General features: G+C 40.7%; 1 protein-coding gene across 1 annotated transcript in view; it reads right to left on the bottom strand.

The window, feature by feature from the left end:
- The window catches only part of ITGAV (integrin subunit alpha V), a gene marked incomplete at its 5' end in the record, with an annotated part of 43,631 nt that extends 19,228 nt beyond the window's left edge, over positions 1–24,403 (bottom strand). Inside the window, 12 exons of the mRNA XM_084265752.1 lie at positions 491–693; positions 1,106–1,158; positions 1,616–1,672; positions 1,761–1,804; positions 1,991–2,035; positions 2,744–2,869; positions 4,302–4,347; positions 5,813–5,874; positions 7,098–7,212; positions 7,677–7,768; positions 19,829–19,956; positions 24,252–24,403. Coding sequence (XP_084121878.1) covers positions 491–693; positions 1,106–1,158; positions 1,616–1,672; positions 1,761–1,804; positions 1,991–2,035; positions 2,744–2,869; positions 4,302–4,347; positions 5,813–5,874; positions 7,098–7,212; positions 7,677–7,768; positions 19,829–19,956; positions 24,252–24,403 — 1,123 coding nt within the window. The remainder of the gene's footprint in view (positions 1–490; positions 694–1,105; positions 1,159–1,615; positions 1,673–1,760; positions 1,805–1,990; positions 2,036–2,743; positions 2,870–4,301; positions 4,348–5,812; positions 5,875–7,097; positions 7,213–7,676; positions 7,769–19,828; positions 19,957–24,251) is intronic.
- Positions 24,404–26,308: the final 1,905 nt, after the last annotated feature.

Below are 26,308 nucleotides of genomic sequence, written 5' to 3'. Positions count from 1 at the left end.
TTTTGGAATTTAAAAAAATGAAAAAAATCTAGACTTTCCTTAGGGACAACTATCAGAATGCTTTTAACCATCTGTCTGAAACAAAGCCTTCTTTTCAGTCATCATTTTCTTTCTGGTGAGGAAAATAAGCTTTAAGCAATGGTAACAGGAAAATTGTGTTGAAGATGTCCTAACAAATCACAGGGGAAAAATGAGGTATATCACCAAAGTTTTGACTGCAGGTATCATTAGAAAGTAACAAACTATCAGTGTAAGAGCTGAAATAATCCATGCTGTAGTTTAAATGGTATAGTCTCTGCTCGATGCATACATGTAACTCCTGTTAGCATTCTTGGGAGTAGCATACAAGCATCGAAAGGAGTCTAGACCTTAGCGTCCAACATTGTTATGATTAGCATGTCTAATATTTGTGTGCAGAATCCACATCCAGTGTGCTGTACAAATTTCATCTAGGCACTGAAAATTTACTGATCAATAAATGATGTCCTACCATTGAAGCCATCCTGATCTAGATCCCCCAGAGGTGCAATAGAACTGCTGAATCTTGCAAAGATCTCAAAACCATTCAGCTTTGTGATCTGAAACCCTCCAGTGGCTCGCTGAAGGCAAATGGACACTTGGCCAACCTCTTGAAGTTTCCCATCAGAACCTCGATCCATAAAGAGAGGGGCTCCAATAAACAAATCTGTATAACTGGACCAAAGAAGGACAAGATTCTTCAGTAACAACATGAAAATTCAATGTTTCTCTTCAGAATTCGTTAGGAGGACTAACATAGCACTGAAGCCAATATTCAGAGTTACATATCTTTAAATTCCAACCAAAGGCAAATATTTATTGTTAAAGTAAGCATAAATATACCAGAATTTAATGCATTTAAAGCATGTGAATATAGTCATGTGTATTTATGTAAAGAAATGCAAAAACAGGACTACAAATTTTAAAACAGAAGTTGAGTGCTACTGAGAAACTGTATTGTGCAGATGTGTATTAAACAGGTAACAAAGACAGAAATAATGTATTGTAGGAAAGGATTCTTAATAAAAGCTGCTGCTTTTCTTTCCAGAAACAAGTTGTGTGGCAGCAGGTAGAAAAGGGCACTTACTTGTCCCCGTTGATATCTGTGGCAGCCACTGAATACCCAAAATAGGCAGCCATCTGGAAAACAAATTCCATCTTCTAAGTTGTAGAGATGTACACACAAAAGCAAGTTTATACTAAGCTCTATAGAAGAGATGTTAGGGATACAATATATATGACAATTTTGTTTGTCCTCTTACATTTTCCCCTCTCATTCTTAGTCTGTTAGAAAGTAAACTGACCCAGTTCTTTCCTCAGTCCCCCTTTCACGATCTAGTCCTTTCTCACAATTCTTAAAATAGGCATCATCTCCCTCATTTAAATAAGATTGTTTTCCTAAGTGGTACTACAGAACAGGAACTCACAGGAAAGATATTTCTAAGATTCAAACAAACCTCAAAACTTTTTGCTTTGGCACATATGCTAGTAATATACAGAATTTATACATTCTAGTACCCTTAAATACTGTCTCAAGATTTCATCTTTCTAGAGGAATAGCCTCCTAGACATCATCACACTGACTAAAGCTTTATACCTGCTCTCCAGTGAAGTTGTAGATTGAAGACATGTTCCTTCCATTGTAAATAGACACCTGTACATGAAGAAACACACATTACAGCATTCCAAAAATTGTAATCTTTGCTTATTTATTGTAAAGTTTAATGTTTCAAATTTCCTACCATGCCTAGAGTTCTTGCTGCTCTTGGGACTCCTGATACAAAGTCTGAAATGTAAAGCAAGACACCCTGATCACATTCAGGTCCCAAAGCACAATGACTTCGCTTGAACTACATAGCTCATTCCTAGTGCTTTATAAGTTTTCCTGTTCATCATATTGTTTCTTCTGTACAATTTTAAAGACCTGCCCAGCACATTAACGTGATTTTTTTTACCGAAGCAGCAGTCTTACCTTCTATGCCATCACCATTGAAGTCTCCAACAGCCACCGAATAACCTGATCAACAGACAAAATTAGTAAACAACTTAAAAAACCTTATGAGACATGTCTTTATATTCAAGTCTATACTCTTCACAGATTTTTGTGCACAGTCCTCCTGCTTCATCTAAAAATGCAATGGAATGAACACCACCTCTAGCTTAGACTATGAACAGCTACGTGAGTAAACTGTAATTCATCAGCACCTATGAAGTTGAGATCGGAAAAATTAACATTTCTAAGTTACCGCTGTCCTGGTCTAGTCTTGCTTTTTTCTGAACCCAGTCAGGCAAATATGAAGCTAAATCATGATTTCCCACTATTCTAAAGAACTCTTTTCACTATTTTTCTTCCCAAATACAAGTCTGTCTTTTTTTTTTTGCTTTACTATCCAGTATTTACTAACAGCTACTTTTATGAAAAAAAAGTATGTGACTAACTTCTATGCAAGAAGAGTCTTACCTCTGCCATTCCCATCTTTGGCCTGAATCAAAATGCACAAAAACTGATGGAAATATTTTCATTTGTTTGTCATCAGGTGCTTTTTGAGCCAAGCCTATGCCAAGATAACCAAGGTTCTATCATACATAACTTACTGAATTTTTAAGTACACAGCTCTCCAGTTATTTTTCAAATGTTGAAGTGGTGTGATTTAGACTTAGATATGAATAGGGCAAAACAGTTTTTCAAGTACAGCTAGGTTTTCTTCCTTTTCAATCTACGCACCCAAGTAGCTGTCATCAAAAGCAGCACTGGCAGCTCTGGTTGCTAACTGGTCATCATACTTTGTACTGTAGACTTTGGAGTCATATTTAGCCACAATCTCTGTCACTCGATCGGAAATAAGCTGGCCTAAAGAGAGAGAAAACAGCTTAAAACGACAGAAAAATGTGTGCACTCATTCAATAACCAACTTATCTACCTAACACTTATTTCTAAGGCGACAGCTGGTCCACAGTGCTGACCAGAAAGTAGCCAACAGCAGTAGCAACAGTTGTGAAAATCTGGATCCTACTTGAGCAAAGATTTACACATCTACTTCATCAAAAGCACAGAGAGCTCTCAGCGAAAAGAGAAGCCGCTCCTACATATAAGCCAAGACTTAAATGGGACTTGTCAGGTAACAGTAAGCATAAAGCTGATGGTACTGCAGAACTAAGTCATCATGACCTGTCAATACATCATAACATGAGGGCTTGGCACGGCAGAGCAACTCATGAGCTGAGCACAGTGTATTACTGCGTTCTCTGACATCACTTCCCTAGCCACTAGGTGGTGACTTTATGATGTTCTTTGTTCTTAAGCTAAATGACAAAAACATCTTTTCAGAACAGCACTTACTTCTGTACACTGAGTGTGTATGGAAGTACAGGAAAAACTGCTCCTCCACCATTGCAGAATATGTAATAAAAATTTAGGGTGAAAAAGCTAGTTTTGACAAAAGTACTATTGTCTATTCAAAGTTGAGAATTATATTTTTGGTACCACTAGAATAAAATTATTTCGGCAGATGAGCTGTCCCTTTCACCAGAGAGCAATAAAATTAAGACATAATAATACAGATTACCCTTGTGTATCTTCAGTTTAGCTTCTATCGTTCCATTTTGTTCAGTTCACAACATAGAACTGGAAACAAGCCTCCCATGCTGCTATATCTACATGCAGGCTGGTGTGATATACAGTCTTTCAATAAACATTGGTATTTCCATTAAAAAAACAGCAACAGAGCCTGGCAGCTGAGACTTGAAGAGCACCACCTTTTAAAGAAGTATACACTGAATACCACATTAGCAAAATTGGTAGCAGGTGTTCTGTGAAAGCCATGCAGTTAGAGGTCAAGTGTGCACACCAAGGCACAAACAGAATACATCTCTGCCAAAGAAAAATAGCCATAGCTCTTTGGGCAGGATCCATTTCCCACTGAAAACATATGCCTTATACATGTGTGAGAAAAAAAGACAAGTAGATTTTGAAATAGCAAGCAAAGCACCCTAAAGGAAACATCTTGGTGATGAAAACTTCCACATAACTAGGAAAATGCCTTGAAAACCAAGTTATTTAAAAGACAGAGAACATTTATACAATTATCACTTCAGCTTTAATTTGTGGTTGCCTTGACTTTTCCAGAAATATTTTGAAGTATGAAGAAAAAAGTAATATTTCTGTTCATATTCTTACTGATGAAGCCTTTGACAGAGGTTGGAGGAGTGTGGATATAAACGACTACGAGAGTAGTCAATCAGAGAGTTCAATTTCTCTGTGACTTCAATGCTATATCTCTCACCTTGCCAATAAAAACTTCCAGGTCCTCCAAGCAGCACTCTATCTCCCTTGGAGGGAGAAAAAGAAAAATAAATAAATTAAGAAACAAAACACGTTAAGCAGCTCTAAAGAGAACATGTCCTATGTGCACAGAAGTCATCCCATGCATGTATATCACTGTGCTTCACTTACACAAATAATTTCTTCAAAAGCTAATGTATTAAAAACACCTCACATAAAATGGTAAGATAAGAAGCTACATGTCTTCTGTGACTCGCTTCTCTATGTAACCATTTCCAAGTCCTGGCAGAATTCTGCTTTTATTTTAAGAGGCCCTTCATTCCACATAACACAGGTCAGTACACCAAACTAGTTTCATTTTCCGCCACTGCCACTTCTTGTAACTAACTTATCTTTAGAAAAAGTTTAATTCAAAAAAGCTGTGATGAAATTCCCCCACTTCATATTCCTGCTACAACTGCAATCCACAAACCATGTTGTATGACACTTCAACCACATTAGCTATCCCAGTGCTGGGAATTGGCTCCACAAGTACCAAATGGGGCAGTAGGCTTTGCTACCTAATTAAGCCACTTAGTCAGGTGGCTTAAAAACTCCCATACTCTTCACTCAAAAAAACCATCTAGGTCAGAGATTTGGAAATACCTAATACCCAGGCTTGCCCACTCAACCACGGTTTTGGAGAAGAGGTAGAGACTGGTTTTATCTGGGGCTAGAGTCTTGACAGGAAGCCTGAGGGCTGCATGCAAATGTACTCAAACCACTTACAGTCATATACTGCACTGAGCCCAGTTACCAAGAAAACCAAGAGCATCCTCAGGAAAAGAGTGAAGGGATATCACCCAAACCAAAGACATGAAGAGCCCAAAGAATTGTCACATCAAAAATAGGGCATGTGTGGTCATAACATGTTCAGATTATGCTACACAATTTAGCTCTTAACACATTGGGCTTGGATTAAAATGTAATTGTGAAGAAATAAAAAAGGAAAAAAGAAGAGAGAAGTCTAAGAGGCAGGAAGAACGTAGAGAACTTAAAAGTAGAAGGGCAGCAATAAAGGAAAAGGTCCACTTCTACTAGCTGATGAGAACTACAAAAAGCAACTCACAAGGATGTTGTTTACCAGTTCCCTTTAGCAGCAAGTTATTCTTCCTCAAGAAATAACTGCAGCTATGCACTGATCCCTTCAAAATAAGGGCCTCAAAAAAAACTTGACTAGTGCAGTTTGTTTCACTTAAACCTCTGCTGCAGCAAGTCCTCATGGCATGAGGCTGAAAAAGCAGTTTGTTCAGGACATGATTCCTACAAGAGCTGGAAGCTACTGTCAAGATGTAGGGAGAAATAGATTTATAATACCAAAGAGGTTTGAAGTTATTTTTATTTACAAAGATGTATTTAGTTGTGGCCTTTTTCCCCCTCAGGAATTGGTAGTTTACACTGAGCTTCATGACTGCTGTGCTTGCATGATGCTTATATCAGGCTGCTGACTGGCATGAATTGACAATCATGTACCTTTGTGAAGTCAATACTAAATCCACCTTGACAAAACCCTTGACCATCTGCATCAATAGTGGCTGCAAAAAAAGGACAGGAAAGAAGTTAAAAAACGAGTTAACCTTATGAGATGATTCTGTGCATGCTTTCCAATGCATCTTCATAAGTAACCATGCAATCCTGAACTTGAACCTCGGTAAATTTTCTCCCCTAAATCAGTGTTTCCACTTTACCAACAAACCACAGCCAAATGCTGTTAAACTTTATAGCTGGCCAAAGATACATATAATACTAACATAAGTTCTAGCCTCATGCAAAGTAAAAAGTGACTCCATATTCCTCTAAGTAATATTCAAAAGCTTTGGGGAAAAATATTTGCAGTTTTTATTCAGGAAACAAAGTATCTGTAAAACAGAGAATAAGTTATTTTGATATGGAATAAAAATTGGAGACATACACAACTGTAATTTGTTTCAAGCACTGGCTTAAAAAAGCATACCTGACTGAAAACATATCTACATCATAAGCCTCATCCCAGCAAGAATGGTTATGGCTGAGTTAATCTTATGATTATACAGCTCCTGACTGGAAATCTTGAGATCTCCTTATCTGGAAGTGTGACTACTTAACTACCATGACTTAGTTAAACATACGTTTGACTACTTCTATGTTGGGCCACACTGCATTTCAATCCTACTGTTTACCAATGATTTTCAGGTAATTAAAATAAAAATCCTAGATTGAACATTCAAATTTTGGACTTCTGTATTTTTAAAAAAGGTTATAAGCATCAGAATAACCTACAAACTCAAATACACGATACAGATAGAAAATAAAATTTGAAGTGTTCAACAAGGAATATAATTGAACATCGTGTCACTATGTATATACACATTCACAGAAATTGTGAACTACTTTTGCAGAACTCTGTCTTCTAAAGTGAGCTTGGTCCTTTAATTACTTGAATAACAACATTTAAGTTTCAGAACACTCTCGCATTGGTCTTGAAAAAAGCACTTGGTAGATTATTTTGTTCAACTGATTACTACTCCTGTTGAAATGATCGCTTCTGAAATCCCCAACTCTGATGATACTTGGACCTAAGATTTTCCTCTGGCCTACAGTACAGAGAGCAAGGTCCACATCCTGACCATCAACTGGAAAAGAATTCAGATGTCTGGATCTAGCTAACCTTTTCTTCTAATTGCTACACATGGAAGAGGGAAACCACCTGTAAAACAACTTCAAACATCCACCAGAGAAATTCCAAACAAAAAAAAGAAATGAAGCGCTCTACACTTACTAGACCTGCAGGGTGCATATTCCACAGATTTAGATCCCGCAAGCAGGTAACAAGTTCCTACAGGCTCTCTCTCTTGCTTTGTTTCAGTCCTCCAGTGGTACAGTGGGGCACAGGCCTATGGAAGAATACACCACAGTGAGAAAAACTTCTCTGCAAACTCCCAGAGTTACAGCACAATACACAATGGTATTCCAGTTTTCCACAGAACAGTAACAAAACCCCCAAAATTTAGCAGCGGAGCAGAAGTATCACCAGTTTGTAATTTTAGAACTAGGTGTTTTATCACAAGAACTTTAAAAATAATAATTTCTTAATGAAGCATTTGTAAAGAGTTAATAAAAAAATTACAATGCATTCTGACTTCAAGACAATAAATTCTACTACTTTCCTGAAAGCCAGACAAAAATGCTACAGCTTTGCTTTATAAAGAGATTAAAAAACCTAGCCAATAAATTCTGAAAAAGACAAGCTAGAATGAATAGTGGGCTTTTGTTTAAATTCCAAGTTATCTGGATCTCTTCAGGATTTTTTTACTATAGCACCCCATACTGAGGCATTTAAAAAGCATCAAAAACCTACCAGAATTTTATCATTTTTGGATCTCACAGAGGCTCCAAACCACTGATGAGACTTAAATTCCAGTGGATCATCAGGAGCAAAATCTCTGTTGCCTACAAAGAAAATGAAGAAGCATAATTTCACAAGAAACTATACAGTAAGAATAAAAACCCCAAGTCATTGGTTTTCATGCATACAGAGAAAAGCACGAAACAGTAACACTGAAGGACATCACCCTTTCAAGGAAATTGGCTTTAAAAAGGATTTGTTATCATTCCTCGCGTTCACATCTAGGGCCAAATACAGCTATTTCTACATACAAAGCATTTGTACAATGCTGACTTCTTGTAAGAGTGCAAAGTTTATAGCATCTTTTACAGCAACACAGTAAATACCTCATACTTCAGATATTTGACTTTCAAGTAAGATTACAGCACTGCTCAAGAATCAGTGCCAAAGCCAAGTTAGGACTAAAGCTTCCAGAAGAAATATTACCCTGATTAAGTGATGCAAGCAATGCCTTTGACTACAATCAGGACAAAAATTCTTCTACCTCTCTACCCGGTGTTAACATCTCTATCCTGAATTTCACTGCAGCATACAAAACACAGCAACAAGCATGTTTACAAGTTACAAGTAAAGTCAAAGGGTATACAGTAACAAAAAATTTGCAAGAGAATTTGCTGTCCAGAAGAGCAAGTTGAACATGGAATAACTTGCACTGGTGTCTCAGTTAATCAGTGTTGAAAACTGGTGCAAGCACCTTAACGTATCTCTGCAGCATGAATATTAAGTCTAGAAGTTATTTAATGTTTCTTAACTACTTTCATTGGAACAGCAAGATAAACTTTGCCAGCCCAGCCTAATGAGAAAATGGACATAAGTCCACCAAAGATATCATTCTGGTAAGTCACCCAAGTCACTGGTTTACAGTGCCTGAAGCTACAGGAGTCAGTGAGGTCAACAGCTGTATGTCACTTCCACCAAAGTGCTGTGGGGAATCCCCAAGCCCAACCCCACTATGAATCAGAGACCTGTGACCACTTGAATCAAAACTTCCTTGTCTCACCTTATAAAAAACATTTAGGCTCCAGAGTATGTGTTCATTCCCTTAGGAAAATCCTCTGAAAAGGACAACAAAACTGCTTCTAATCTGCAGTCAGCCAAAACAAGCAAGTACCTGGACTACTTCTGCTCTTAGATTAGAAATACTTTGAAATCCATGCCAAGTGCATAGCATCAGAGAACTATCGTGGTTTCTCCCTGGTTTCAAAGGCAATTAAGAAAACCATTTCCTTTGGTCACACCCCCTTAGTCCCTTACTGCACAGGCACTAAGGACATGGAAGGCTGATGATTAAGCATGTCTGCACATATTTATGTGCACTTGGACATTTATACCGTAAACCTTGCACAGAAAGAAATGTAGCTTGGAAACCTACACATCACTTTCTTATGGTGCAGAAAAAAAAACAGATCCAGATGTTTTCCAAATAGGAGACTGTCTTTAGTACACTTCTAAAATAGCCATTTTTGTCATCTTTTCCCTTCCTTGCCTTTAATTCATGAAAACCCACCCACAGCTCTTTTGCTCAAAAGACACAGTTTACAGAACAGTTAATTTCAGATGAAGCTGCCACCACAACAGGTAACAGTTCACACTTGCTCCTGCTGCCAGTTTTTGTCTTAGCACTACTCCCTTCTGGTCACACAGTCACAATATGAACCACCTAAGTATGAACCCTACTGAAAAAATATTCCGATGGATCAGGACCAAACCAACTGACTGTATGGGCAGGGAAAGTAGTGCTAAAGTTCTGGGGAGAACACACAACCATATGGCTGGGAACTATATTCTTTTTGCACCATCAGGGACTTAAAATCAGGTTATTCTTCTTGTAACCACACCCAAGGTTACGTAGCCTAGAAACACAGATTTGGCTTCTACCCTCTACTTTTCTAGCTTCCCTTCAATACAAAGAATTCTCTTAGCCGTACTTGCCATACAAAGCTTTCAATAACATGAAGTTTGACAGTAGTTAAAGTAGTAAAGTTTTCCATCTTTACTGCTCGATGCTTACACAATGCTAAATATCTATGACTGGAATGAAAGATAGCACAATAGTTTTGTAGTGTAAAGCAGAACCCTATTGTGCTAGATACTGTAGAAGTGTCTGGGATGTAAGTTTCCCATTGACAATTAAAATCATACACACTGAGTAGGAGGAGTGAGTAGAAGGAACACTCTTGTTGCAATAGTGGGTAAACAGCCGTTCAGCATTATCAGCAATCTCATTTTATCAGAGGTGCTAAGGAAGTTAGTGCCCCCAAGTTTCACCTGAATGCATCAGCTGAGATAGCATAAAGCAATTAAAAAAAAACCCTGATTATTGGTGCCATCTACTCATGTTTTACATTGATTGCACTGGGGAAGAGTGCAACTAGTAGTTCTCACAGCACATGCTGCCTAAACAGCCCTTCTCTGCCTTTTCCCTGTCCATTATTGAGTACAGGCTCTGCCCCCGCCCCACCGCAAAACAATGCCCAGGACAACAGCTACTACATTTCTCTTCCCCTCACTCTGTAGGGGACAAAACTATAGCTCTACAGTCCTGAAAAAGCCCTGTTTCTGCTCTAAATAGAGGCTATGAGAAGCCTCTCTTCAATTTTATTTTAATAGGTAAACATCTAGGCTTTGAGATGTCATCAGAAGCTGGTATATAAAAAAAAACCCCTAAAAATCTCCAAATCAGCAAACAAATAAACACAACCCTAAGTTTACTATGCTACAAGTCTGGTTTATGATGTTCCAATGTCCCAGCCTCAGAAACCAGCATCATAATTTCCTGAAGGCCAAAAAAAAAAAAAAATTATAAATTCTTGTACTAAAAACCCCACCATACAGTAAAGTGTACTCTATTACGTAAGTAGGCTAAATAAGTGTTATTCATTTATAGTAAGGCTACTACTGCAAAAATATTTTACAAACATCTTGGTCAAATTGTCTAGTGTCAGTGCAGATGCACATAAACTAACATCTGCTATAAGGTTAAGATGCTTCACATTGATTTTTATCCTGCATTCAAAGCTTCTCTTAAAAGTGTTAAGCTCTCTCAAACTAACAGGGGGGTTTGGGCAGAGGGTGCTGCCGTTCAGCTTGATGCTAGCTGTAACACAGAAAGTCTGTTAAGACACCAAGTAGATCAATTAGGGAATACAAACATATGTTGACCGTTCTGGTAGAAAATTGCAAACATGAAACAGAAGCCAAACCTGATGTAACTCTGCATTCAAGAAAAGTAAACTTTATGTACCCACAACTCATTCACGATTTTCCAAGAAAACACTGTGTAGGTAGAGTATGAGCCTTTCCTTCAGGTCCAGAACAGAAACTAATTTTATGAGGAAATGTGGAAAATACCCAGTCATCAAAAATCCCCTTGATTTAAATGAGAAGCCATTTGGGTTTCTGTTCCTGACTGGGGAAAACAAACATGAACAACACAAATGTGTGCCCTCACTGAAGCAAAACAGGGTGAAATAAGATGTTTTAGCTGTACCATGACATAGATTTGCCATGGGAAGATACAGAATTGACCAACATTTCTGTGTTTTAGTATAATGAACCCAATTCTCATTACCATTTTATCATGGTATAACTTTTCAGTGGTAGTTAGTTACTAAAAAAAAGCCTTCCCCCACACCCTTTACAAACAGTGCCTACAGTAAATGAAGCAAACTAACAGAGACAGAATTCAAACATACAAGGATTGATAAATTCAGACCAGTGTTTTGATGCAATAATGTCAGCCTTGCTACTGTAATGGTTCTTAACACCACCACTGCTTTTCTTGTGTTTCTAAATAGTTTGAGACTCTCAAGAATACCTTAGAACTGCCTTCAAACTAAGGACATCCATTTTACACAGACATTCAAACAAATGTATCTAGGCAATACAAGCAACATTCTGGCTACATTTATTCGAGAAAATATTCAGAGTTATTACAGGATGCTATTTGTCAGACTGCCTAAAATGCAGCCACTTCAGGGACTTGTATGTGATGGGTCATTAATTCCAGGATTATGTCATTTGACCACAGGGCATTATTTCATATCTGTGAAGGCAGCTCATGCTGTGGTTTTTCCTTTTCGCCTTCTCACTGTATTAGAACTCACATAATGATTTTAAATAACCCTTTCATTCGGGGAAAAAGGGATGACATGCTACATCAACACTATTTTGTCTCACAAAGAACTTCCCAGGTGAGGTGGATAAGGTTGTCAAGGCAGGAAAGAATTGCTTCAAAAAAAATTAGGTGCATTGTTGCTGCAGGACTAGCAGAACACAGTTTACTGCATTACACAGGATTTAAATTTATAAATAGAAACTAATGTACAGACATGTTGAATAGAAGTCACAGAAAAAAGAAAAAAATATTTAAGTCTTCCAAGTATAAGAAGATCAAAAATTCTTCCAGTGCTGGATTTCTTTTGGCTATCAGCTTTGGATAGTCAGCGCCTTCTTTTTCCAACGTAAATGTTATCAGTTACAGAAACAATGGCCTTATTACAGAACGACTGCAGTTGAGTAAGCAGATGTGTCCTAACTTGCAGCCCCTGCCCGTTTGCATGGCAATGAGAAAACTGAACTAAAACATTAGCCCCTGATGTTGAGAACCAGACTTTGCTGAGACAATTATCAGTCAAGAGCCAGGGAACTGACAAAAGGTCATCATGCTATGATTACTCAAGTTGTAAAATTTTCGAGTCACCCAATTTGTAACTATGCCAATTTGAGGTAAACAACATTACTCCTGATAGGTAAAGGGAACCTTTATACAACTAGCCAAAAGACAAACATATTTTTGAAGTGCCCTATTTTCATAACACAAGAACTTAACATGCCATAAATCTAGCTGTCTTCCATCCAGAATTTCAGTAATTCTAACTGACGTTAATGAGGCAAGAGCAAGTGTGTACAAGTCTATCTTCACTTGAAACTCACCATGCTGTGAGGCAGCAGATGGTTTAGCAACCTTGGTTTAGCCACAGTGTTTTTGTTAAGGGAGATGGGAATAGAGAACTTCCCACTATTCTCCATCCCTCTTCTGAGGTATGAACCCTGCTTCTTTCCCTGGATAGTACTGGAACAAAAGCATCTTTTCTCTTTCCCTAATAAAAGATACTTTTTCCCAACTAGTCATACAGTTGAGATTCAGATACACACAGAGCGCCAACAGTATTCATACAGTATTCAACCTAACCACAAAAGCATGAGCATTTTTCCACTGTCAGCTGTAACAACACGCAGGGCTTTTATATGCTCTGCCTTCCTTCTATACTCAGAGCAGTACCCAGAGCCCAACACATACTTGCATGTGATAAGGGTAACAACCAAACTTCAATGGGTCTGAGGTAACAAAAGATTTAGCAAGATACTACAAATGAAGTAATGGTTCTCACAAGTTGTATTGCTTTGTTGTTGACTAAATCAACAGCCTTTGAGGTTGAAATCCCCATACAAATTACACCGGAACACCAGTAAAACAATCAGCTAAAAAAAAAAAAACAGTACTTTGTTAAAGCATGCTATTTTCACCAAATACCAGCCTATCACACATTTCCTTATCCTTCTTTACCATGAGGGTGACAAAGCACTATAACAGGCTGCCCCAAAAGGCTGTGGAGTCTCCTTGTTACAAGAACTTCAAAACCCTAGATACAACCCTGTCCAACCCGCTGGAGGTGACGCTGCTTTAGCGGGGAGGGAGGGGGGGGTGGGGTGGGGGTGGGGGGGGTTGGACCAGATGATCCCCAGAGGCCCCATCCCATCCCATCCCATCCCACCCCTACCATTCTGTGACCCATCTCTTTATTCCTTAAATGGAAAGAATGGAGTTAGAACTGACTTCTTTGCACAAAGGATCAGCATCTCCAAAAGGCAAACCCAAGGCCATGGCACCCACTCCAGTCATAGCTTCCCATCATCAACGCGTCTTACAAAGCTGTGCAAGGCAGTTAAAATACCCACTTCAAACTAAATAGGTCACAGATAGAAACTGCCATGCCAAGCTGGTGGTTTAAGCTTCCAAACAAAGGCTCCTATTGTCTAGAATCACCCACTTGGGGATAGAAAAAGAAAGAATGTGGAAACATAAGGAGAAATCAGGAGTTTTATAAGTATTTTGCTTTTCAAAAGCTGCTTTATCTTCTTCCAGCACAGATCCAAATAACCAGTCTTAAAAGAATTTCATAAAAAACATTTAGAAACAAAGCATTTATTTAAATTACTCTGTGCATCAAAACCCACGGGAAGGAGGGGAGAGAAGGGACAGTACAACTGTCACAGCAATAAAAAAAAAAAAATCTATGCAGCCAGAGGCTACCCTGAATTCTTTCCCCAAAGCAATAAAAGTCCACCACGCAAAGCTCAAAACATTTAAGATGCTCTCAGATTTTAGTATTCAACAGCTTCTGGAATTTTGACACCTGATACAGAAAAGGAAAGCAGTAGGGATGGCTTCTACCTAAGAAACAACGGCAACTCTGCAGAGGCTCCATCTATTACACTACGTGGCTCAGAGGAACAAAACTATATACGTGTTGTCTGAGCCAGTTAAAAATCTCAGTCTGCTCAAGTTGTCTGCAATTCATTAGCATTGAAGTTCAAAGTTGTTTTATGAGCATATTTTCCTTTCTAACAACCCGTAGAGCTGTCTGTGTTTCATCAGATTCTTCTAAATGCAGCAGCTCTCAAAACAGTCTCAGTACTGTGCTTTTTGATGCTGGTAGGAAGAGCTGCACTTTCAGGCATTCTGCACTGGAGCAGGTACATTTCTTAGCTACAGATTTCAGTACAGGTTTCTGCAAGGCAAACTCCATCACCACAAAGCTGTTTTGTTAGGTTCTATGAAGGGCCACAGGAGCGTGAAGAAATTCAACTTCTACCCACCCACTTGCCACTATTCTTGACTGATGAAGAGTTAAGGATGCCAAAGATGAGAGTTGAAATAACGTGAATAATTTTTAAATGGTTTCCTGTTGGAAAACAAGTACACAGGAAACTCATTTGGTTTACATTAATTTGCTACATATTGCTCACATGTGTACAGCCTGATTAACTCCAACTGCTCACATAGGCCTCTCAAGAATTTTTTGTTTGTCAGAATGAGAACTCAGTGAATTTGCTCTCAAATTCCATGGCCAAATACTGGAGGTATTTGTCTAGGTAGCAGGGTGGATACACTTGGCTAACTGCCATTTCATGTATGTGAAGTTAAAATACATAAAGAAACTACTAAGATGACTTACTGATTCTCCCAAAATGCAGATTTGATCACCCTTCTGTTCACTAGATTTGCTATCGGGTTCAACAAGCTTTTGATCTGCCTCTTTAGACACAAAAAAGGACAACTACACAACATAACTCCCCGAAAAGCCTTTAACTTTTCAAGAATCTTTTCCCTGATCAAGATAAGATAAATACTTTCAGTAATATCTAGCACTACCAATGTAAGCATTGCTGTACTAGTCCTTGAAGGCCATGGAAGGAGACGAGGGGAAAGAGAACAGATTTGTCTTTAAGTGGACCTTCATCTCAAAACTGATCAGAAGGAGAATGGACTGCTATATTAAGTGCATTCCTTTCACAGTTTACCCACAAGAAAAATGTTTTTCCTGGAAAAAGCTGCTAAGCAGCTGGCAGATGAAGCCAACTGTTCATAGACACCACTGAGCTTTGTCAGAGAGGAGTCACCTCTCCAGTCAGTTGTCTGGAAAGAGTAGTACTAGGGCTTGGCAAGCTGTAAGAGCAGTTCTCATGATTTGTTTTCCCAGATTCTTTCTTCCTAAGTTTCAGAACATTTTCTTATGGATCAAAACAAAAAAAATAAACAACACACCACCCTAAATGTTCAGTCACAAAATTATCTGGTGTGGAGTTAAGAATCAAGACCAACATTCATCCACCTTAACCTACAGCTTGTAGACTTTGATAATACGAACAAGAATTGTAAAACAACTTGCAAAGGAAAGGATTTTCTCATATTGTTTGTGCTTCTGACAACTTTGAAAAATATACAACCTTGAGAATGTAAATGTCCCCAGTACATGGCCTGAAGAAATACATGTTGTGAAACTCAAAAAGTTAAGGCAGACACAAGAGGAAGAAATCCCCAGTGCTTTATATAACGTTATTGAAGCTGTGGCAGTGCTATGGCAATCCTACCAAACAAGTCAGGACATACAAGAATAAAGATACCGGAAACTTCAGGTTTGTGACAGTTGCACATTTTACTTCTGAATTAACAAAGCAGGCAGGAATAAGGCAAAAAAATAATTCAGCACTTATATAGTACTGATTTTAAATCAGCTCTTTCTATCTAGACTTGCAGAATAACCTGTTAACAAATACAAGCACTGCTTCATATTTCAGCTTTGCAACAGGATCAGTTAAAGTGTGCATGCCATAAACTTGCTCCAGTGGTTGGCTTTAATTTTACCATGCTTCTATGAGCAAAAAATCTGCCTGAAATGCATGCATAATCATACCTGAAAACTATTTAAAAATTGTACTCTAACTTTCTGGCCATAAACACACAAGCACATGCAGAGCAGCTATATGCACCCCTGAATTCAAGGGCATTTTTACCACACATGTTTGTTAAGCAATTTTCACATAGTCATAACTATGCTAAATCAAAGCCAACTGATGTCAGTGCTAAAATGCTCAGAAACCCCACAGCGGAGCATCTTTACATTTGGGAAGTGTTAATGTGTGATCTAAACATTTTGCCTTCCAAAGCCACCACGTATACCAGAATGTCAAAAACAATTAGCATGACAGGCATAGAAATACAGACACAAAGACATATATACAAAATATTCTCCAGCATATTTTTAGAAGAGTGTAACTATTGTGCTGGGAGATCTAGGACAAGTGGAAATCCCCCTTCCCCTTCATAAACATATTGCTGTTTTACATGAGAAAATACACTGGAACACTGAAAGCACATTTCTCTGGCTGGCAGTTTAAAAATTGAAACATACACTTTAATGAGGATCTTTATGTCACAGGCTGCTGGGGAGGGCCCGAGGAGGAGGAGGGAGATACATATTTTTAGCACCAGAGATATGCAAGTTCCATGAATGGACTCCCATTGTGAGACGCCCAGCTTCCTCCTGAAAGAGCGAGTTGTCATGGACAGGAAGGAGTGAACAAAATAGTACATGTGGTACTACCAGGAACTATCAGCTTATCACCTTCCTCCCAGAAGAGCGGGGGCGAGGGCAAGTCCAAGTAACAAACAATGCTAGTGTAAGGTAAGGGCTTGAACAACTTCTCTAATGACTAACATAAAGCAGCTTTTACCTTCTCTTTTGGACTTGTTGCATTTGTCTTCTGCAAGTGACCACTCTTCCATGCCATTACATTTAAGCCAAAAGCAAGCATAAGAAAATACAACCTAAATCCATGCAGTCACTGCCATGCAGCTGAGCACAGCGTGGCCCTTCTATGGATGAGGAAGCAGAAAGAGACCCATAAAGCTGGAGGTAAACTTGAATAAAACCAAGGAACATTTCATAAGAAAATAACAACAACAGAGTTAAAAAAACCCAAACCTTTCTCCTGGACTTGATCAATCCTTACTCTTACATTATATGTGATACAACCAGGAGACAAGCAGACAAACCCAACCTCACACAATCAGAATGAGACTCAATCTTTCCTCTGATCGCTTGCTGTGTTCACCACACACAAACATGGCCTCTTCCTTGCTCTCAGTCACTGCATGCAAGACACAGCAGCTCAGTTGGGTCTGGGATCTGCCAGCAGCACTGCCTGCCACAGGGAAGCAAAGGAGGAATAGAGGGGCATGCCTTCTACTAACTGCGATTTTGCAACTCCACATACGGAGCTTGGCATCATCAGGTAAACAGAGAAAAGCCACAAATATGAACTTTCTCATTATTTTCACAGGTCAGATTTCTGACTAGCTACAATTAGGAAAGAACTCTAAGGAAACCCATCTAATGATTTATACAGAACCTGTGCTGCTTCTTCCATTAAAAAACCCCAGCTAAATAATCTAAGGGGGAAAGGGAGACAAGCACAGGGATAAGACATCTGCCTTGTATTGCAGGGCTAAGCAATACCTCTCAAGTTACAGAATCATATTACACAAACGTTGCAGTAACGATGGATGAACCTGAATTCTTGCAAAAACTGCATTTAGCCATCTGCAAAAAGCACCTCACAACAATGCAGCAGTCAAATCTTCTGCTTTGTATTTCCAGCCAAGTGAGTCCCACATCTTCCCTAATCGCAGTTACCTGACGAGGCAGGGGCAGGCAGGCGCAGGGCTTTACACTGTGCTGGCAGTAAGACACTGTCATCGTAACATAGGGAATCAGCCATTGTATTACGTGCAGAGAAAAGAACGTTTTATTTTCTCTCAGTGCATTTCTTATTTGATTCTGCTGAGATAATGCCCCTTTTCACTCAGAGAATAATTGACAAACGCATTATTTCCCAATTCATTGCTGCAAAGCTGGGACGAGTTAAAATGTGCCTGAAAAAAAAAATCCTCTTAAGCCATTATGACCTGCTATTTTTACTGTTAAATTTTAAGTAACGGGCACATTAATCTCTTCAAGGCAAACTGCAAGCAAGACACTGTGTTTGCCCAGTAGCACCTATTTTCAGCACAGACACATAGAGCACTGCGGCCTCTCTATCTATTTATTCTGCCTGGCACACGGAAAAGCTTATGGCAATGTTTACAGTATTAACAGTTAACTGCCCTTCCCAATGGAAGATGCATCCAGAACCCACTCAGGTGGCTCATCTTTCCCTACCGGAACTTTTATGGCTACTATAGTAGCAGTGATTATTAATTCGTGACATTGAAATTCTTTAACACACACACACACACACACACACACACACACACTTTGTATTCTAATAAATAATAAGCCCAAACTATAAGAAAAAAAGCAAACCGTTTTTGCTATCATACACTGATGCAGACAAAACGCTACACTTGGCAGATTACTAAAGATTTTAAGTACTCTGCCACAAAGGTTCCTGTAGAGTGGAGAGACTGATAATGGTACATGCAAGCCCCAAGTCATTATGTACTACTTCCCTCCCCCAAGGCAACTGGTAACATGACAGTTTTCATATACCTATATGGAGATTTCAAAAGACTTAATGCCAACATTTTGTGTTAACCTTGACAATGGAATTGTAAGAGGAGCTTCTCTACTGTATCATACATGATCCACAAAGGCTGCATAAATATAATAACCTCTAGACTGCCAAGTCACCATACCAGCAGACATTAGAATGAGTTATAACCAACTAGACCATAAGAGCACAGGTGTTTCCTCTGCCCTACCATATGGGTCTTGCTAATCCAGTCCCATGACATGGAAAGATTTTTCCACTGGCCTGAAACACGTTGTGGAAAACAGGATTCAACGCTAAACGGCTCCAGCAGAAAAGCACACACAGCGTGCTCTCATATGACCTGCCACAGCTTGTGGAAATCACTATGTGTACCAGAGCATAAAGACTGAGTGAAATGTTTCCTATCGGCATTGTTGCTGCTCAGCTTTAATATACTTCAGAATGAGTAGAATTGTCTGTGTCCTGAAGCACCCCGAGTGCTGCTGTGATAAATGACACAAATACTATGAAGCTACATGCAAGGAAAACAATTAAAAAGTGTGTTTGAAGCTTATACCCCCCCCCCCGTTTCAGATTACACTTCTGAGTATTTCTGCATATACTGCCTTTGCTGATAGCAAAAAAGTACATTTCCTCAAATGTCTGTGTTCTTAATAGGCAGTAGACCCCAAGGAGTTTATTAGGAATAAGCTTGCTAAGTGTTTTGCAGTAGATGGAAAGTACAGAGGAAAAATATAAACAGGTTAAAACAATAACAACATATTGTCAGTCAGGCTTTCAGCACATACCAAGGACAAGAGAATTCTTGCCAACAAACAAAAAACCTAAACACCCAAGCCTTGACTAGCTGCCAGTCTAAAAATGGCTGCATCCACACTGACCATTAAAATCCATCCCACATAAATCTGAATCCCTTCTTCACTCTCCCACTTACAACAGAGCGGAGACATCCCCTCATCCCCCCACTGCAAATGACACATTACCTGTGGAGTCAAAGATAATTGGCTGGCAATTCCTGTTGGAATTCCAATTACATTTGAGCACCTGGCCTCCTTCTACAATGTTGTGTTGGGTAGTGTTTGCTTTTGGAGCTCCCACCAGAAGGGATATCCTGCAGTAAAAAGGAGAAATAAAACAAAGGTTTGAAAACATAACACACAAATATAGTTACTTTATCAGATCTAGGAGTTAATGAAGTGAAAGCCTTGCCCATTCAAACCTAAATCTGACTAGAACTACTTCAGGTTTCTGAGAAACTCCTATTAGGACTTAGGTCTTGGGTCCCTCCTTTCTGCAAACGAAAGCAGGCCAAAAAGCAGTATGTTAACAGATATAAGAGTATATAAGAAGAAATTATGTCCTACTTAAAATGATATTTAAAATGAGATAAACACCTTTGATACACTTTTTTGAAAGGAAAACCAGAGTATGTTTGGAGGTGAACAGGAAATAATTTCCTCTAATTCACCAGCTGGTTAATTTTGTACACAAGAGGAACTCAAGGAAGTCAGTCCAAATGGAAACACTACATGAACAAAACAGTAGCCCTTCTGAGCTCAGAAGGTAGCAAGTGATGTCAGCCTTGCAAAATGCTCTTCTAAAAAGAACCTCCAAGTACCCAAGTGACTGTCAACCACAGGTTTGCACATGAATGAATCTTCAGTGAAATTAATTACACAGCAATCATTTTCTTATTAAGACCTGTTGTGCTTCTGTAACTCTCTGCTAGTAAGCACATTAAGTGCACTCTCAGCAGGAACTGCTACAAGATTAGGCATGTGTGGGTGGTAAAATTCATAACTTTCAAAGCAAGAAACAAATCAAATAAAAAAAGCCAGACCAAACAAGGTTGTTGGCACCTTCCAACAAGGTTATTATCTGCCAGGAACTCCAGCACCTCTGAGACATACTTCATTCATCAGCACTTTCCTGAGGAAGTCAATTTGAAGTATAGACAACAGCATAAAACTAAATGCTTCCTTCGATCAGCATCTTCTCTCCTGTTTCCTTTTAGACTGTTGAGGAGAGAATACAGCTTGCAAGAGCAAATCTTATCATCTGGTATCAGGCATCATGGTTACTTAGTTTTGAAATTGGGTTAGCTGAACAAGTTGCAAGACTGGTTGGGGAGAATGTGTACAGGTAGGCAGATCCAGACCTAGCAAACTCATTCTGGTTTTCAGAGTCATCTTCCAGACATCAGGTTAGCACAGAGCTAAGCATGTATTTCTTAATATGTAAACACCAGGGATGAAAACATAGGGTGTCATCAAAACTCCACTCACAAATATCAACATAGGCTACAAGTTCAACATGTTTGAGTTTGCAGAACAGTATCAATTTCCTGGTGTGGACCCTGATAGAAAATCTAGGCTAGGTGGCAATCTATTTGCTTCCCTTGGTTGTCTACTCATAGACTTTGTAGATTGCAAAAGCAAGAATTTGAAATTCTTTAATCAAGTTAGCATTCTTTCTATGCCTAACAAATGCTTTATAGTCAACACAGTAACTCCAAGAAGCACATTCATTATTATAATTAGAATCCATTGAACAAGTGATGGCTTGCCTCCCATTTTACTCTTATATCACTAGCATTTGAGAAGTCCCCAAGTGAAATATTTCTTTGAAAATACAGGTGATGCCCATTCTAATAACAGATTTTAAATCTTCCTTAAGATAAACTTTGTGATTAAGTTTATTAACAAGACTACCAATAAAGGAATAATTACTGGGTTCCACAAAGGTTTAGTCACCTCTTTTCCAAAAGCAAAAAGGTCTTATGATAATACACAAATTCCTTAAATACAAATAAGTCTATAGTCCAGGTACCTTGGGAAACAGGGAATAGAGGGAAATACATTACTTCCATGGAAATACATGAGCCATGCTTTGATACTGCCCATCTCCTACATGATGCATCCACTTGTCCCAGCACAATGCTGTGGGCAAGGCTGGGAAAATGCTGACACCCTCATAGTGTCTATGAGAAACGCTTACCAGCTTTCATAAAGTTACCTTCAGTCACCTCGTGACACAAAACTAAGACTGGAATAGGTCTCTAATATGCTTTATTTAGGAATCCTGCAGGTCAAAACAGACTGTGAAACAGCAGCCTCAGTGTTCAGGGACTAATAACGCTCCATTGTTGCAAGGCTACTCACTCCAAATAGCTTTAGCTCCACTAAACCTCATTAATTGCCAGTACTCACATGAAGAGCAGGTGATAAAAACTCACCCAAGTGACAACAAAGGTGTAGGAACCAAGCGACACACATAACACTCAATAGAAACCATATAAAACAACTCATTGTAATGAACACCTTTCACTAATCATGCTGAAACACAGTCCACTCGGCATTCTACCTCACACTTAGATGCAGACATCCACCAGCTCGCTGTTCAGCACTACCTTCCCTTTCCCTCCAACAGCTTGAGGGAATCTGCAGGCATTCCAGTCTGCCTTGTGCTTCCGTCAATCCTTCTTGAATGATGGTCAAGTGCCTGTATGTCTGGAGGACACGGCACCAAGTATTTCTAGCTATTTTAGGAGGTAAAGAGATCACTCTTCACAGGCATGAACTCAAAATTAAACGCCTTTAGAGCCTGCTCATGTAAAAGTTGTGCAGCTACTCAGTTTCAATTATGAGCTTAATGATAAAGTGCAGGACTAGACTTCAGCTTAGCAGATACTAACTTGCAGTCACAGCTAAAAATTAAGGAGAAAAGTCCCTTAAAAATAACAACAGAGTCCCCCATGCTGGCTGGAAACTGCTAGCATTGGAAGTTGTTTGGGGTGGGTGGTTTTGGTTGAGTGGGTTTGAGGTTTTTTGCTTTAAATAAAGAACCGACACTATTTCATTCTGCAGCCATGCACTCTGAGGTCAGTAGTTATTATAAAATAGTGGAAAGGTTCCAAATCGTGATTTCAACCAGAGCTGGGTCACATAATTCCTTATCAGAAAGTGAGAAAGAAAGTTTACTACAGGCATTTACCAGTCTCCAGATAACTCTGCAGCCACACACACTGACTTCAAAATAAAGTAAGGAACACAAATAGAACCTTTCTTCTTTTAGTACTGAGACTTACAGGATTAAGATAGCACACAGAAAGATGTTGCAACACAGGCAAGTTAAGACAAGATGATTTCTAGTATTTGTAAGCAATGAAGTAACACAAACAAGCGTAGCTAACCTACTGCAAAACCGCTTGCTTAATGGCTACAATTTGTTTATAAAGTTTTAGGAGCTAAAGATCAAGAGCAAGAAGAAAAATCCCCTCAGAATGACGAATGCCAGCAGCTTCTCCAGCTTTACAGTCCTTTCTTAGGATAGCAAAAGGGGGGGAGGGGGAGGGCAATGGCGAAAGCTGGACCTTGATGTAGCCTACACTTGTGAAATACAGACTTAATTCATTATGGCAACACCCCCATGACTTTGAAGCTAGCTATCGTAAATACATCTTAAATACAACAGCTACTGTGCAGTTGCCCAATTTCAGTTTAACATGAAACAAGAACATATTGAGGAAGCAGATGGAGAAGGCAGTTCCATGTTCTTCTCTAGATTCCTCGGCAGCTTTAAGAGCCGGACGATACTGCACCTCTGCAACCCGGGGTATCTGCAACGAGCAGTCAGGAGAGAACCGGGGAAGTTTCACAGGACAAAGCTTCGTGTACAGGACATAATGGAGCAAAACAACATATCTTCGTCTTTCTAGATCGTACATATCATCACCGTTATCTGCATGAACCACAAACTGATACGGCTATTCAGCAAATCCAGCAGCGCAAAGTTTATGCCGCGTTAAGGAGTCGACCGACCAAATGAAATGAGGCTTTGCTTCCCGGTAAAAGGGTCTCAGGAGCCAGAGCCCTCCTAGAAAAAGGAGGGGAACCAGCCCGGTTTGCGTGCCCGGTGCGGCTCCAGAGCCACGGTACGCGCGGCTGTGCGCACCGGAGAGCGCGGGGTCCCGCTTCGTGCGGGCCAAGCGGCGGGACACGGCACCGCAGCCTCCGGGCCGGGGGCAGATTCGACACGGCTCGGCTCCATCACAGCGCTCACCATCCACGCAAGCCGGCCAGAGCAAAGGACTCCCATCCATTAACTGCTCTTCTTCGAGAGCATCTCTCCCCCAAGACCACACTGGGAACTAGCGGTAGCAGCTCGGCTGCCGACACTGGGGGTTTCTCCCTGCCGCTGCCTGCATGTCCGTACTCTCGCACCTCGCCAGGACAACTCTCGGGCACTACTCCACCACCAACGCGACACGAGCGGAGCGGAGCAAAGCAAAGCAAAACACAGCAGGGGCGACCAGAACGGCCCCTGAGCCCCCGGCAGCGGCAGCCCCAGGCAGACGCCGGCCGCCCGGGCCGAGACCGGCTCTGAGGGGAAAGGCAAGACACTTACGAAGATGGGTCGGGAGCGAAGAAGTCCACAGCGAAGCCGAAGTAGCTGCCCTCGGGGCCCGAGTAGACGGCCGGGTGCTCCACGTCCAGGTTGAAGGCACTACCCGGGGCCAGCGTGCCGCCCAGCAGCACCAGCAACCACAACCGCGCCATGGCCCAACCCCGCGCTGCCTCCACGGGGCGCGCACAGCCGCGCAGCTCTGCCCGGGGAGGCGCCCGGCCCCGCGCTGTCCTGTCCGGCGGGGAGGAGGGGCGGAGGGGCCGCGCGTTTCCCGCGGCGGGGCGGGGAGCGGAATCACTTCCTCCCGCCCGGCGCCCAGTTCCCCTTTCTGCTCGGGACAGGAGCGGCAGGAAGGAGAAGCGGCATCATGTGGTGCCTGCCGGAGGCGGGCCCTGCTCCCGCACCGGGCCGGGGCCGCCGCCCCGCTCCCTTCCGCCGGGTGCGGGCAGGCCCGGCCCACGCGAGGGCCGCCCAGGACGCGGTGGAGCGCAGCTGGGCGGACGGGAAGCAGTGTCCCGTCTTTCCCCCCCCGGGAGGGACTGAGGCTTCCGCGCTGATTAAATTGCAGCTGGGCGGGGAAAGTACTTGCCCGGCGCTCGCCTCTTGCTTTAAGGCACCTGGGACTTAGACAGCTCGTGCTGGACCCCAAGCCTTGAAGCGGTCAAGTGCTGTTGAGAAGTGGTAGAAAGAGGCCAGGAGCATGTCCGTACTTGGTCGTGCCGAGAAAGACTTGTAAGGCATTCTCAGACAAGCCCTTCGTTGAAGGCTTGGAGACAGTCAGCTTCACAAAAGCTGGTAATGCAAGCCAAGAGTGAAGCACCAGTGTGGACCTGCCCATGGGGGAAAACAAACACTGTTTTCAGACAAATAGGATATTAAATGAAGTGGTTTAAGGTCCCAGGATCCCAGCTGAGCCCTGCAGCACCTCTCTACCAGTGGCAGGGATGCCAAGCAGCAGGTGCAGGATGGAAGAATGGGGCCTGTACATCCTCCCCAACTGGGATCCAACCTCCTGTTATACCACTGGGTCAACCCCCCTGGGGAAGAAGCATCAGTTGCAGATTGTGCCCCTTCTATTATCTGTCACTAGTAAGAGTTCAGCACTGCCACTGTGGTAGCTCATGTGGTTGTAGGCTGCAACCAAATCCCTTGGAGCTTTGTGTGCATCAGCCTACAGCAGATTTCAACATCTGCTTGGTATGGCACTATTTTGGGAGAAAGAAAACATGCAGGAGACACTGATATAAGGGGAATAGCTCCTATTAATTCAGAACAGTAGTTTATAAACCCAATACTGTTGCCATATAATCAGTTTCACACAATTGCCACTGAAAGTCTAAACTTGAAGCTTTGCTTATCTCACTTGAGCATGATAAAAAAAGGACACAAATAATAATATTTGGAGCAAATTAAAGTTATTCCATACATGTTTATGAAAGGACAGACTCAGAATTAAGGGAATTCCGAGAGGCAGTTTTTTAAGCATGTTGAAACCCACAAAGCTATACAAGAAAAAGCCTCAGAAAACACATCCTGTTGTGAAGAGATTATTCTGTGGCCTCTTAAACAGAAGTGATGAATATCAAGCACAACAGCAGCCAAGAAGTTCAAAATGTTACCTAAAGGCTTGTTTAATTTAAAGAATAGAAATAACATCAGTTAGAACATCTTTCTAAAATGCTTGTCTAGCTCCCCCCAGACTTTTGAATTGCGTATAGGAAGCACAGGTAAAATTCTGCAGCTACAGTTCTACGAGAGATTGCTGTACTTGGAAATCTGTTTAATTGTTTCTAAGTGGGCTTGTGCAGGCTCTGTTCTGAAAATGTCAGGTGCATCGGGCAAAGTGGACAAGATTCAGAGAGAGTAAAATTAGAAGCTGCTTACAGAGAATGTTTTCAACTGCGAACAATCATCACGGCAGAAAACAATTAAAATAATCAGGAACAGTGGTAGGTAACTTACTACACCAGAAGCAGAATATTTGTAAAAGAACTGCTAGTAAATTTCATGAGGAGACATTATTTAATGATCACCAAGTATTCCTGAAGTTTTGATGC

This window comes from Gallinula chloropus (assembly GCF_964237585.1).
Source record: "Gallinula chloropus genome assembly, chromosome: 5".
Classification (NCBI taxonomy): Eukaryota; Metazoa; Chordata; class Aves; order Gruiformes; family Rallidae; genus Gallinula; species Gallinula chloropus.
This window is presented reverse-complemented; position numbering and strand designations above follow the sequence as displayed.